The sequence below is a fragment of the Phyllostomus hastatus genome, unplaced genomic scaffold (genome assembly GCF_019186645.2).
Source record: "Phyllostomus hastatus isolate PE091 unplaced genomic scaffold, TTU_PhHast_1.1 phas_scaffold_216, whole genome shotgun sequence".
NCBI lineage: Eukaryota > Metazoa > Chordata > Mammalia > Chiroptera > Phyllostomidae > Phyllostomus > Phyllostomus hastatus.
In genome coordinates this window covers 15884461-15897149 of record NW_025334018.1, presented here as the reverse complement: position 1 = coordinate 15897149, position 12689 = coordinate 15884461, and the positions used below count along the sequence as shown (strand labels likewise).

General features: G+C 66.5%; 1 protein-coding gene across 1 annotated transcript; it reads right to left on the bottom strand.

Annotated features, from left to right (window-relative positions):
• Window positions 1–524: 524 nt before the first annotated feature.
• Window positions 525–9944, bottom strand: ALX3 (ALX homeobox 3). The gene is made up of 4 exons (XM_045817085.1): window positions 9668–9944; window positions 4153–4469; window positions 1361–1489; window positions 525–966 (listed from the first exon to the last, which is right to left on the bottom strand). Exons 1-4 carry the CDS (start codon window positions 9942–9944, stop codon window positions 658–660), a joined length of 1032 nt encoding a protein of 343 aa, XP_045673041.1. The 3' UTR covers window positions 525–657.
• Window positions 9945–12689: the final 2745 nt, after the last annotated feature.

The window sequence follows — 12689 nt, the reverse complement described above, 5'->3', positions numbered from 1 at the left end:
ATGGCATACCTCTGGCCTGGTCCCACGGAGGAGAATCCAAATATTTGGTGGTTTCTGGTGGAATTCCTGCCCCCTCCCCCTCGGGGTGGAGAGGACTCCACAGTGTGTGGGGGGGTGGGCGGGGCGGGTACAGGGGAGAAGTAAGGGGAGGCCTGGTGCCTTTGACCTCCAGCTTCAGGCCCTGGTGAGCGCCCTCTGGTGGTGGGAGGAGGGAGTGAGGCCCCGTAGGGAAACCTCCAAAGGTTCCGGTTTCCCCTGAGTCACAAGAACAACTCCTGGCTCAACCTGCGTCGTCCTCCCGTTCTCCTGCGTCCCAGAGTGAGGAGCCCACGAAGCTACATCAGCGGGAGGGATAACCGTGGGCCTTGGATGGGGTCAGAAGGAAGCAGGGCGGCAGCTCTCTCCAGCCCAGCGTTTGGATGAGGGGACCTAGTGTGTGGGGGGAAGAGAAGCCCCCTCTCCCCCTGGGCAGCCCCGCCTTATTCTGAGAGCAGAGACTCGGCAGGAGGCGAGGGTCCCAGCTGCTCCGCCCGCCTCTGGGAGCCACTGGGGGCGGGAGGCCGAGGTGCATTCTCTCTGGCGTCCGGTCCAGGGTGGGCGGGAGCAGCCAGGAGCAGGACGGGGGTGGCAGCTGAGTCTGCGTGCCCACACACATCATCACGTGGTCCAGTTCAGCAGGCTGGGTGGCTCCTTGGGCTTCACCCTGAGCGAGACGAGGCTGGGGGACTTGTAGTCAGCGTCCGGGGAGGGCTCAAAGCTGTGGTCCCCCAGGGCAGGGGAAAAGCTGTGGAGGGAGTAGATGCCGGGGTGGGCTCCGGGGGAGGCTGGCACCCCCACGAAGCCGGCCACGTTCCCGTGCGAGTGGGAGTACGGGGACATGCATGGGGTGGGGATGCCCTCCGGAGACACGAGGCAGGGCCCGGCCGGGCTCCCGGACCCCGGACCGGGCCACAGGGCGCTCTGCAGCTGAGAAGAGAGACAAAGCAGGCCCGTGAATCGGTAGCCCCGGGGGCTGCCTCCCTAACTAGGGGCTCACTTTGCCCTTGGGGCTCCCAACACTTTCCCGAGAGGCCTCCACTCGGCCCAGGTCTAGAATCTGCCACCCTCCTGCCCCCAGTGCTCACAGGAGGCCCCTCCCGCCGCATCTCAGGATGGGGTTCTTCCCACGATCCCTGTGTGCCAGCTGCCCTGCAGGCATCACCGGGAGACCGGCCCACTGGGCAGAGGGGGAAGAGATTTGCCCACAGTCGGCTGCACAGGACAGAGGCACTCCGGGGCTCCCCAGGGCCAGAGCTCACACTCTTGCTGGCTACCCCTGGGATGCAGTCAAGCCCAGACTGGGGGCGTGGAGGGGTCTCACCTGGGGGTGGCTGTCTGTTCGGGGCAGCGCAGAGATGTCATAGGCAGACGTAAAGGGGTTCCGCCCCTCCTGGACCTTCCCATAACGCTCCCGCTTCCGCCACTTGGCTCTGCGGTTCTGGAACCAGACCTGGGGGCGGGGGTAGAAGGTGAGGGGTGACAGAGCAGCTGGGGGAGTACAGCGGGCTGGGGAGAGAGCTGGTGCTCGTGGAGCACAGGGTGGGGAGCTGGCTCCCGGAGGTGGGTCTTGAGTGGCAGGAACTTGTCAGTCCACATGGTTTTCAGAGCCAGGGGAGCCTGGGAGAGCGCCCCCCACTACCCCCTCCAGTCTCCAGGCTGAGTCACTCTGGTTCTCCAGCCTGTGTCTGCTAAGGGTGTCGTGGTGCTCCGTGGCCTGGGGTTCTGAGGTGCTGGCACACATATATTGGGGTTCTAGCCACCAGCCGCCTCTCCTTTTCCAGTCCCCCCACCTCCTGGCATCCGAGGAATGTTAAAAGTATTTCTGTGCAGGCCCTAGCCCTGCTTGGAGCCCTGCTAGCTTCCCGGGGAGCTCAGCCCGGAGCCCGGCCCTTGCACCAGGCCCTGCCCGCTCCACAGCCTCCTCCCCCGCCAGGCTGCCGCGCTCAGCACTGCCCCGCTGCCTCCAGCCCGGCCGGCCTTTGAAACACTCTGCCCCTTGCTTGTCCCTGCCTCTGTCGGGCTGTCCCTGCCTGCGCTGCCCACGCCCACCCTCCCCGAGCCCGTTCCTCTGAGCTGGGCACCGTCCCCTGTCCCCGACGTGTCTCAGACCACACCCTGTGGCCACTGTCCGTGTTGGAGTCTGTGTCTGCCCTTCGTCTGCGAGCTCCTGGCAGCCCGGGTGGCGTGTGGTGTGCTGTGTGCCTCTGTGTGCGTGTCTGTGATGAATCTGTCCTTGGGCATGTGCCCGAGGACTGCTACATGTATGTGTATCAGCGTTTGCACTATCATTTCACGAACTTACGTGCTGGCTGGTAGCCTCCAAGGCTGCATTAGAAGCAGCCCTGTGTGTTTGAGTGTGCACGCACGCCCATGTGCAAAAGTAACCCCAGCGCAGCCCCTCACACTCCTCCACCGTCATCCTACCCAGGCAGGCAGGTCAGGCCCTGAGTTCGGGAGCCAGGCACAGCCTTCCCCCGACCCTGGTTGCAGAGATCCTGCAGCGGGCCGGGGCAAGCCCGGGGGCCGGGCGCCTCACCTGCCCGGCACCTGTCCACTCGGCCGTCCTTTCCTGACTTTCCCTCCCCTGCAGGCCTCTGAGGGCACCTGGGGCCAGTGAGGCGGATCGCTTGCCTGGGAATTCTTCCCTCTCACCACCTGCTCTCCCTGGACCCCCCACCGCAGGCCTCCACCTGTGCTCTGGGCCTTTGCTCTGTATTGTCCCATACGTGGCCTCATTATCCTCTGCACAGCGGGGCCTGTGGGTGGCTGTCCCGCTCCTGTTGGAGACAGTATCCCTACTCTGCAGCCTCAATCACCGGGAAGCTTCTGCACTGGGTCTGGGGCCTCGTGGCTCTGCCTACACCCCTCCAGGGCTGGAAGGCCGAGGAGAGGACTGGGGCCCGTGTCCAGGGCAGTCCCATAGGGGTAGCTGGTCAGACCGCAGCCCAGCGGCCTGCCAAGGCCTCCGGGGATGGGGTGTTCTGGCCTTCTGCAGCTTATGTCACCTGGGGTTGGTCATGTTACTCTGATGGCTGCAGGCCCAGCGGAGCACTGGTGGGCAGCCCCAGGCACCTGTTTTGGGGGGGACATGGGAGCAGGAGGACTCGGCAGAGAAGGGGACGTGGCCCCAGGTCCTCTGGTCTTACGCGGAGTCCAGCTGTAGAGCGCTCTCTGCTGGACGTGGCTGGCCCGATGGTCCCCACAGTCTGCCGGAGCCGCCGGCCCCGGTGCCTCCACAGACCCTGGGGGAGCCCGACTGGGGGGTGACAGCCAGGTCTCCTGCCTGGAGGCTGTCCCCTTGCCTTCCCCAGAAGCCCACACCCACGCCTCCCTGGGGCCTCCCACCCAGGGAGCCTGTGGTGCAGCGTGCAAGGGCAGCAACCACCACCTTGCCCTTGGGCCAGACCCTGCCTGAGCCTCCCAGCCCCACCCCCTGCTGGCCACCTTCGGGTTCTTCCTCTCCTCCAAAATGGCCTAGACAGGGACTTCCTTCCTCCCTCTCCCCCGTTCCCAGCGCCTGTCAGTCCGCCACCTGCACCCCCGCAGCTGGGCCCCACCCTTTGTGAAGCTGGCCCCGGCCCATCCAGAAGCCTGGGCCCGCATCCCTGTGGGGCGAGTTTGGCTGGGTGGGGTGGGGCCCCCGGCCAGGGTCTGAGTGTCGGTGGGACTGGAGGTCACAGGTGCGGGATGGCTTTGAGTACCACTGAGCCCGAGACCCCCCAGCGGGGCCCCCCATTCTGGGCAGCCACCTCTGGAGCAGCCCCGATAGGTCCTCCTCGTTCCTCTGCTTCCAGAACACTGCCTGGCCGACTCCTCAAGGCTGCCCCCTGAGCAGGCAGCCCCATCACCCTCTCCTAGACTGGGGGCGGAGACCGAGACAGTCACGGGCAGGCCCCACGTCACCTGGTCATGGAGCACGCAGTGGAGACGGGGCTGCCACCCGGGTCTCGGACTCCCGGAGGCCACCGGCCCCACACGCAGGCCTGAGCCCACACTCGGACCGCCAGCCCGTGGCCCCAGCAGAGCTGGGTGTGGGGGGCGAGCCCAGCCCCCGGGGGGGCCTGGCCCGCCGTCCGGGTGGTCGAGGCAGCTGAGGGCCCAGGGCGCCCTCACCTGTACTCGGGCCTCGGTGAGGTCCGTGCGCAGAGCCAGCTGCTCCCGGGCGTACACGTCAGGGTAGTGGGTTTTCTGGAAGACTTTCTCCAGCTCCTCCAGCTGGAAGGTGCTGAAGGTCGTGCGGTTGCGGCGCTTCTTGCTCTTGTTCTTGGCCAACTCCATGGAGTCGGGGAGTCCTGGGGACAGAGGGACGCGCAGGCCGGCCAGGCAAGGGCCTGGGGAGCCTTGCATGGTAGAGGGCCCGTCTCTGGGGCCCCCGCGGCAGTCCAAGGGCAGCTGGGGGAAGCTGGCGGCTTTGGAGGCCTTCTCCTCAGCTGCAATGGAAACACGAAAAGGAGGATGGAAACCGAACCAGGGGTTTTGTGGGTGGAATGGAGGGAGGGGAAGACTGTTGACGCTTCAGTCCCCGCCTCCCCCTTCCCTTCTCTCCCCTCCCTCGGCAGCCACCCTCCATGGAGCCTGGCATCGGGCGGCCTTCCTGCGGAGCCTCCAGCTGGGGAGGGGGCCCCGGGGAGCCATGCTGTCTGTGTTCTGGGCGGGTCTGCTGGGGCCCAGGGAGGTCCATTTCGGGGAAGCACTCTGCGGGGGCGCGTCCCACGGGGTGTGGCGGTGCCAGGATGGCGCCACGGCACGGCCTAGCGCCCGGGCGGGCGGAGGGAGTGAGGATGGGGCGGCTGACATGTCCCTGCCCCCCCCCCCCCCGCCCAGAGGACCTCCGTGTCCCCGTCGCCGCAGGCCTTGGTTCCCACGTCCTCGCGCCCGCGACACAGATGCCGGCAGGGATGCTCAGACAGCCTGGCCGGTTCGGCGGCACCGCCTTCCCTGGACCCCACATCTCAGGGCTGAGTGAAGACCCCCAGCCCTGGGGTGTGAAGGGCAAGATGGGGCAAAGAAGCTTCCAGAGGGATCGTCTCATTCCTCCCGCAGCTGTGGTGTTCGGGCAACGGCCGAAGCTCCAGCAATAGACAGGAGCTAAGCCGTGCTCAGAGAAGGAGGGTCGGTGTGGGGACGGGGCTCAGCTCCCGACCCCATCATTGGTTGTCCCGCCCTCCTCCGGAGCTGCTCACAAGCAGGGGCCCTGTCTGCGGACCGGGACAGCCCCCAGGAGCCCCACTCCAGGGGCCTAGCCCTGCATTCCGAAGCTGGCGAAGTCCTGCCCCAACGGCCACGCTCTCCCCCTCTGGCGAGGACCCCCCACAGCCTCACCGTGAAATCTCCACGCAGCAGTCTGCCTGCCGGGATGACGGGAGACGCCACGAAGACGCCCCACTGACTCACAGGGCCCCTTCCCTAGCCCCGGGCCGGCCCCCAGGAGGCCCAGCGAGCTGGCACCAGACCGCAGCTCCTTCCCCGGGGCCTGGTGTCAGGATGGCAGCTGTGGTGGGGAGGGTGGGGCTGGAGGGCGGGCTTCCGGGTCCCACCAGCCCCTGTCTGCGCTGTGGAGGGCAGGTGGTGCAGGTGTCCCTTGGCAGGGTGGGTAGGGGGCAGGGACCTCGCAGGGCCACCCAGGCGGTGAAGGGCGCTCCCTGCTGTGTGTCCTGGTGGCCCGGGAGAGTCAGTCGGGCCTGACCCCTGGCTGCGTGCAAACGATGGGCCAGGGGCCAGTTTCCTTCACAGCAGGGGACGCTCGGACCACAGAGAAAATGGGCCAGCCACCACCTCCCGCCCGCTTCTGCTCTGGGCCACGCAGGGCTCTTGTTGTCGTTCTGGGGTAGGAGCGTAGGATGGAGGACTCCTGGAAGTGAGGTGAAGCAGGCAGTTGGGAGCGATCGGGGAGCCCGGGAGGCCAAAAGGGGGCACCCCGCACCCAGCAGCCCTGAGATGCTGAGAAGTCAGCAGGAGGTCCCTGGACTCGGGGGTGGAGGGTGGGTGGGGCTCAGGGCCGGGGGCCAGGGAGTGCTGACATCACTGCAGAGCCCCCCGAAGCTCTGGGGCTTGCTCTTCTGCCTCCTGGGCCCTCAGTATCTGCTCCAAAGGGATCTGCCCGGAGGAAGGGGCCAGATCTGGGGCCGTAGGACTTGCCTTCCTGACCAGCAGCCCCCCAGGATCAGGGCTGAACGTGCACCAGGACGTCTCAGATGCTACTACCCTCAAAAGGGCCAAGCCAGCTGGCTGTGGGTGGCCCCCCACGCCTGCCCATTCTGCAGCCCTCTCAGAGACCAGAGAACAACTCGGGTCTCTCTCCTCACCATCACCCCAGACCTTCCCCAACTGCCTGGAGGACTCGGGGGGAGGGTGGCATTTCCCCCTCTTTGGGGGATGGGGTGTGCCTCAGAGAACACCAAGCAGCGCTGCTGCCCGGAAAGGAGGTGGAGGTGGAGGCGGAGCAGGTCAGCGGGCCAGCAGTTGGCATCCAGGCTCCTCAGGGGAAGGGTGCTCTCCAAGGCCCGGGTGCCGTCCGGGTGTGTCAGGCAGTGTGTAGGAGTCCCCCGCACCTGGTGGGGACACTGGGCGGTTCAGGGAGCGTGCTCATGTTGGAGACTCCAAGCCTGGGGCTCCAGGCCTGGATATCCGGCCCGTGTAGCCGCAGCACCACGAAAGTCAGGAGCCTGGACGAGGACCTCGGAAGGGTCACGGCGCTCATCCCTGGCTCTTGTGCTCACAGCACTCCCGCTGCCCCTGCTAGCAGTAGCCGGGCAAGCGCACAACGCTGGGCCGCCCCCACCCCCAAGCCCCACTGCCCCTCACGATGGCGTCCACTGAGTCCACAGGCCCAACCACCCGGCTTTGAGCTTTCGCCCCAACCTGAGCTGCGCCCGAGCCGCCTCCGGATGACCGTCAGTGCTCGCGGAGGCCAGGGCTCCCGCCGCCCGGGCGGCAGACCCGAGGCCAGTGCAGCCCAAGCACAGCGCGCGGGGCCCCAGCAGGGCCTGGTGCTCACCCTGGAGTTTCCCAGCCGTGGCCGGTCGGGGTGTCCAACCTTGTGGCGTCTCTGGGCCACACTGGAAGAAGAGTTGTCTTGGGCCACACATTAAATACACAAACACTAACAAAAACTGATGCGCCAAAAAAAAAAAAGTTTTAAGTAAATTCACAATTTTGTGGTGGGCCACATTCATAATCATCCTGGGCAGAGTGTGACCCGCTGGCCACGGGTTGGACACCCCTGGCCCTAGAGGTCTCTGCCTGGGCGGATGAGCTGGAACTCTCCTCAGGCCACCGTCTGCCCGGGGAAGCGCAGCCCTGAAGGTAACCCCGCTCAGGGCCTGCGAGCCAGCCGGCGGGTTCGGAGGTCAGGGAGCCCAGCGAGCGTACAGACTGCAAGGCCCCGCAGAGTAGGAAGCACGCGGCGGGCACCTCTCCGGCGCCCTGAGCAGCCACGCGCAGTGGGCAGGAGGGTGGCCGGCACGGACTGGATGCAGCGGGGTCCAGACCAGGGCCCGGCGCTCTCCGCCAAGAGCGAGAGAGGAGCCGGGTGAGCCAGGCTCCGGGGGGCGCAACTGCCCGGCCGCGGCCAAGATCGCGCCGCAGATGGGGAGCAGCTGCGAGCTCACTGGTCTGAACTGGAAACGTTCAAGCCCGTTATTTTAAAAGCCGGGAAATAAGGCGGGTCCCCCCTTTGCCCGCCACATTTCACACGCAGACTGCGCGCCCCGCACCCCGGGGCCGTCGCTCCCCAGCGCGGGGCTCCGCCTCAGGCGCGCGGGCCGCGCGCCCCTCCGCCCGCCGAGTTCCAGGGGGGGCGCCGGGGCGCGGGGGCGCCAGACCTCTTTCCGGGGTCCGCTCGCCCCCGCGGCGCCCCCTTTCCGTTCGGCCTGTCCTCTGCGCAGATCGGATCGTTCGTCGTCTTCTCCCACTCGTTATCATTCTGCTACTTTCTGCTCTTTTAGGGTGTCCCCTTCTTCTTTCGTTGTGTCTGCTCCGACTCCCTTCGTCCTTGCCCTCCTCCATTTACCCGCTTCCTTCGATCTGCGCTGGCTTTTTTCCCTCGTTCGTCTTTCGTCTGTTCCTTCCCCTTCTGCCCCGCTCGCCGACCGCCTCGGCTCTCGGCGTCGCCTCTCTCCTCCGACGCTTCGTTCGGTTTCCTTTTCACTCTTTTCGGTGGTTTACGCTCTCTGGTTTTCTTTCCGCGTATTTCGTTGCTGGCCCCCTCGCCCTCGCCGGTTCCTCCCGCCGCTCCTTCTGCTCCAGCGCTCTCCGCCGTTTGCTCGGCGTCGGGCGGGTCCTGGCGCCCGGCGGCCCGTGCGGGATCCGGCGCGCGCAGCAGGCCCGCAGGGTGGATCCTGTCATTCGCCGCGCGCCCAGCTGGGCAGGGTACCTGTCCCCGACGGTGCTGTCGGCGCTGCGCGACCGCCGCCTCTGGCTGGGATCAGAGGAGCCAGGCCAACTGCTTCTCATTAAGTCCCAACTGTGGTTTCTATCAGGAGAGCCTCTTTCAAAGGCCACAGACACGAAGCTCCGCGGCCTCGCTCATTTCCTCCGCTGACCCCCACACCCCTCCCGCCCTCTCCTACACACTCCCACCGCCGGCTGCGCGAGGCCGGAGCTGCCCGTCCACTCCGCGGGGTTCCTCGAGGAGCCAGCCGGTCGGAGGCGGGTGAGGCCGATCCCGGAGGACGCAGCTCTGGGCCTAAGCTGCGGGAGGCGGCAGCGCAGAAGGGGCCGGCGCCCCGTCTCCCACACATCCGCCGGCGCAGTGGGCGCTGGCGGGGCTGCGGAGCCGCCTGCCAGGCCCCAGCGTTCCGGCGCGATCTCGGGAGGTGGCGCGGTCCAACTGGCCAGAGTGCGCAGAGCACGGAGGCGCGGGCACGGAGGCGCCGGGGGATTAGGCCCGCGCGGGCTGCTCCCGACGGCCCAGCGGTGACGGTTCAGTGCAAGGAAGCCACGGCTGCAAGAAGCGGGGCCATGGCCGAGTTAGCGACGGGGAGGCCAGGTTAGTGGGAGAAACAAGAGCACCGTAACTACTCAGTGAGCGCGGCCCCGGCACTGCGGGACCAGCGGCGGCCACCCCTTGAGCGCCTTCCCCGAGGAGCTGGGCCTGGGGAGGAGAGGCCGGCAGGGGCCAGGCCGCAGCCCTCGGCTGGCCGGCAGGGCCATTCTGGGTCGGAGCCCAGCCTCGGGGCTGCCGCCGGAGCTGGACACAAAAAAAGCCACGCTTCTCTCCCCGTATCGGGGCCAAGGGCTGAGTGTGGCACCCGGGCCCCGGGCCCGGCCAGGGTTTCTGGGTAGGTGGCAGTTCCAGCCCCACTCCCGCCAGCGCAGCTCTCCCTCCAGGCTCCCGCCGCCTTCGGGCCCAGCTGGGCCCCGGCCTTCGCCGCTCCACCCTTCCTCGACCTCCAGCCTCCCATTGCGGCCGCCGAGGGCTCGCGTGGCTCTGCCTCCCGCGCCGTGCCGGCTTTTGCCGGGCCTGGACCACCGCGCGTCCCGCTCCCAAGGCAGCCATGGGCCGGGGCGAGAGGGTCGCCAAGTTGGGAAACAGTCGAGCCGGGAAGGGAAGCGGGCAGGCCGGGGCGGGGCGGGGAGGAAAGGGGAGCGGGTCCAGCTGCGCGCCGCACCCCGCGCCGCGCGTTACCTTCCTCGGGGCCCTCGTAGAAGTGGCCGCCGTTGAGCGCCGGGCCGGGCCCCAGGTCCTGCAGGTACTTGGTGGGCGGCTTGGCCGGCTCTGGGAGGTAGGGCTCCAGGGGCCCGCAGGCCGGAAAGCGGGTCAGTCGCGGGCCCCGGGGCGGCACGGGGTGCAGGTGAGGCGCGGTGGCGGAGGTCCCCTGGGCGTCCTGAGGCTCATCCCCGGCGGCTGCATAGAGGTCGGGCCCGGGCCCCACGCTGAAAGGCGCACAGCGCTCGGGGTCCATGCCGGCTCGGGGCGCAGAGGCCGCCGGGGCTCCGGGGCTCGCGCTGCCCGCGCGGCCTGTGAGCGCCCGCCAAGGGGGAGGGACCTGGGCTCGGGGGCGCGGAGCCCCCGGGAGCTGCGTGCGCCGCGTTGGTGGGGCGGGGTGGGGGGGGGGCGCGGCGGGCAGCGGAGGGGGCCGCGCCTCGGCTGGAACCATCCACGTCACGTGCGGCCCCTGCGCGGGTTAACCCCTCGGAGCCCGAGAGCCCCCAGATTCACCCCAGCCTGCCTACCCGAGGCAGCTGGAGGAAAGGGGCAGACAGACCCCTTTGTCTGCCCGTCTCCGGGAGTCCCTTGCTCAGAGCAGCACCCTTGGTCCTGATACCCGGTCTAGAGCCTCTTGGCCCTAGAGGGGGATGGCAGTCCTCCCCCCCAAACGCATACCGCCCCCCCCCCCAGTAGAACTTGTAGGCCTGGTCTCCAGACATCAGTCTAGGATAAGGGCCGAGGCAGGTAAGGGCTGGGACGTGACCTAACTCCTTGCTGGGGCTGGGGAAAGGTCGCCTCCAGCAAACACCTCCCTTAGCTCTGGCGTCTCCCTGGGATGGAGAGTCACCGGGCGTGTGGTGTGCAAATGGCTCTGCCGTGGGGCTGGGGGCTGGGCCCTGTCTTTAGCTGTGGGACCTGGAACCGGCCAGCCCCTCTCCTCATCTAACTGTGGAGGTCAGACCGAGTCAGCCCTCAGCCTCTTTCTACGGATTCCTGGTGGGTCTGAAGCGGCGCAGGGCCTGAGCGCGTAGGGAGACTCTCCCGGGGCAATTGAGGGGAGACCCGCAGAGGCGACCTTTGGAGCAGGTGGCGGAGAGGTGCGGGGTTTGGGTTTGAATGGCAGGCACGGGGTGAATGCTTGTCAGCCGGCAGATGATCTGCGAGTGGGAGGGGGGGGGCGGGGGGGGAGGGGGCACCCCCTGTAGAGGGGCTGCCTGCAGCTCAGACGGGGGCTCCTCTGCCCCAGGCTGGCCATTTTGCAGAGAAAAGAGGGTGGGAGCATTGCATCTCCTGGGGGGGGGGGCGGTGGCTCTCCAGCCAAAGGGAAGCACAGGATGAACGCAGTACCTCAGCCTGATTTCCGATGAGAGACTCGACCCCCACCCTGCCTGGGATCCACGGCATAAGAAATACCAGCGGGCCCTGCTCGCCTCTGTGGATTGAGGGGTCCCCCTGGGGAATGAGCCACACCCCCCGTGCTTTATTTTCTGTGCCTCCAGAGACCAGGGAGGAGAGGTGGCTGGCGAGTCAAACATCATTTGTGTTTCATTTGAATTCTCAATTTTTAAAGGAATCCAAGAAGCCTGGTGTGAACACCTCCCTCTTCCGCTGGGGGCTCAGAAGGGGCTTCGTGGCTGTCCTCAGCCCGAGCGGGGCCGTAAATCAAGGCCAAACAGGAACCAGAAGCCTTGCATCTCGCGAGCAGTCATTAAGCCGTTATTAAACATACCGTAACTTCTCTGAAGCCTTATTGGTTTGAACGCCACACTGGAGGCATCATGGCCATTAGGGCCCCTGCTCACAGCCTGCAGACGGGGCGGTGAGCCGGGAGCACCTGGGGCTGCTGCTTCCAGCCAGGAGGGAGGAGGCTCGGGCTCAGAATGAAGTTCCTCTCTGGCCTCGCCAGGGATCTGTTCCCTGGGATCCGGTGGATCCCAGCTCTGGGCAGACAACTGGTGTGATCCCTTCGGGCCACGCGTCATTATGTTTTTCCAGAGTTACTGGGGTGTGCGGTGGACATCGTTTTCCCACGGAGGGGGATGTCGGTGTCCATCCGCCACCCCTTCATCTGTTGCACCAAGGAATCGCGTGGCTTCCTGTGCAAGATGCAAGTGTGACACAGGAAAAGTGTCCCCACCGACAGTTCAAACAAGGCAGCCTGGCCTAGATGCCACGCGCTTTGCTTTGGGTGACTCACTGAGCCTCAGTTTCCTCATCATAAGCATGGGCAGTGCACATGGCGGAGGGATATTGAAAGTACTCGGGCTTCGGGGGACGTGATGAACTGTGTTAATGGAAGAGATTCTCAAGTTCGTGGCGGTAGTCAGAGACAGCAGCCCAGACTTCTGGGTCATGTGGCCGCAGTGATGGAAGGCTGTAACCCTGTCTGAACAGGCCAGGGGCTGGGGCTGAGCAGAGAGCCCTAGGGACCTCCGCCCCTCCCCAAGCCCCGCAGTCCCCCCTGCCATTCTCCCGCTCCAAACGGCTGAGGGGCTGAGGTGGTGCTGCGTGATGAGCTGAGGGGGCAGGAAGCCTGGGTTTACATTCAGGCTGGAGGGGTGGCTGGAGTCGCCCTCCTGGGGGGGTTTTGTCCTGGGGGCATGCAAGGCAGGGCATCTAGCGGAGCCTCTGCCATTGCCCCTTTAAATCACTGGTGCAAACTCCTGTCTGGATCCGTATGTGGTCTGGAAGGCTTCGATGAGGCAGGTGCATGGACAATGCCCAAAAAGGGCAAACTACTTGCTGAGTTTTCCTTCCTAGGAGGGCCAAGAGGTCCTGGAGAACCACAGGGGCCCGCCGTGGAGAGACAGAAGCATTAGTTAACACACAGTATGGACAGCGTGCCAGACGCTCTCGCTAATACTCTGTATCCACCAGGTTCTTGAAGTCTCCCAACAACGTCGTGAAGTAGGCACAGTTGTCCCCATTTCACAGAGAAGGAGACTGAGGCCCCGGAGGGAGCCAGCTCTCCAGGGTGGACGCAGCTGCTCAGTGGCAG

Bases quoted from the DNA above. Each gene is read 5' to 3' on its own strand.
- ALX3 (XM_045817085.1), bottom strand. From the start codon at position 9,944: ATGGACCCCGAGCGCTGTGCGCCTTTCAGCGTGGGGCCCGGGCCCGAC. The intron at 4,470-9,667 runs GTAACGCGCGGC...TTTCCATTGCAG, and splicing joins CTACGAGGGCCCCGAGGAAG to CTGAGGAGAAGGCCTCCAAA. The intron at 967-1,360 runs GTGAGACCCCTC...CTCTCTTCTCAG, and splicing joins GAACAGACAGCCACCCCCAG to CTGCAGAGCGCCCTGTGGCC.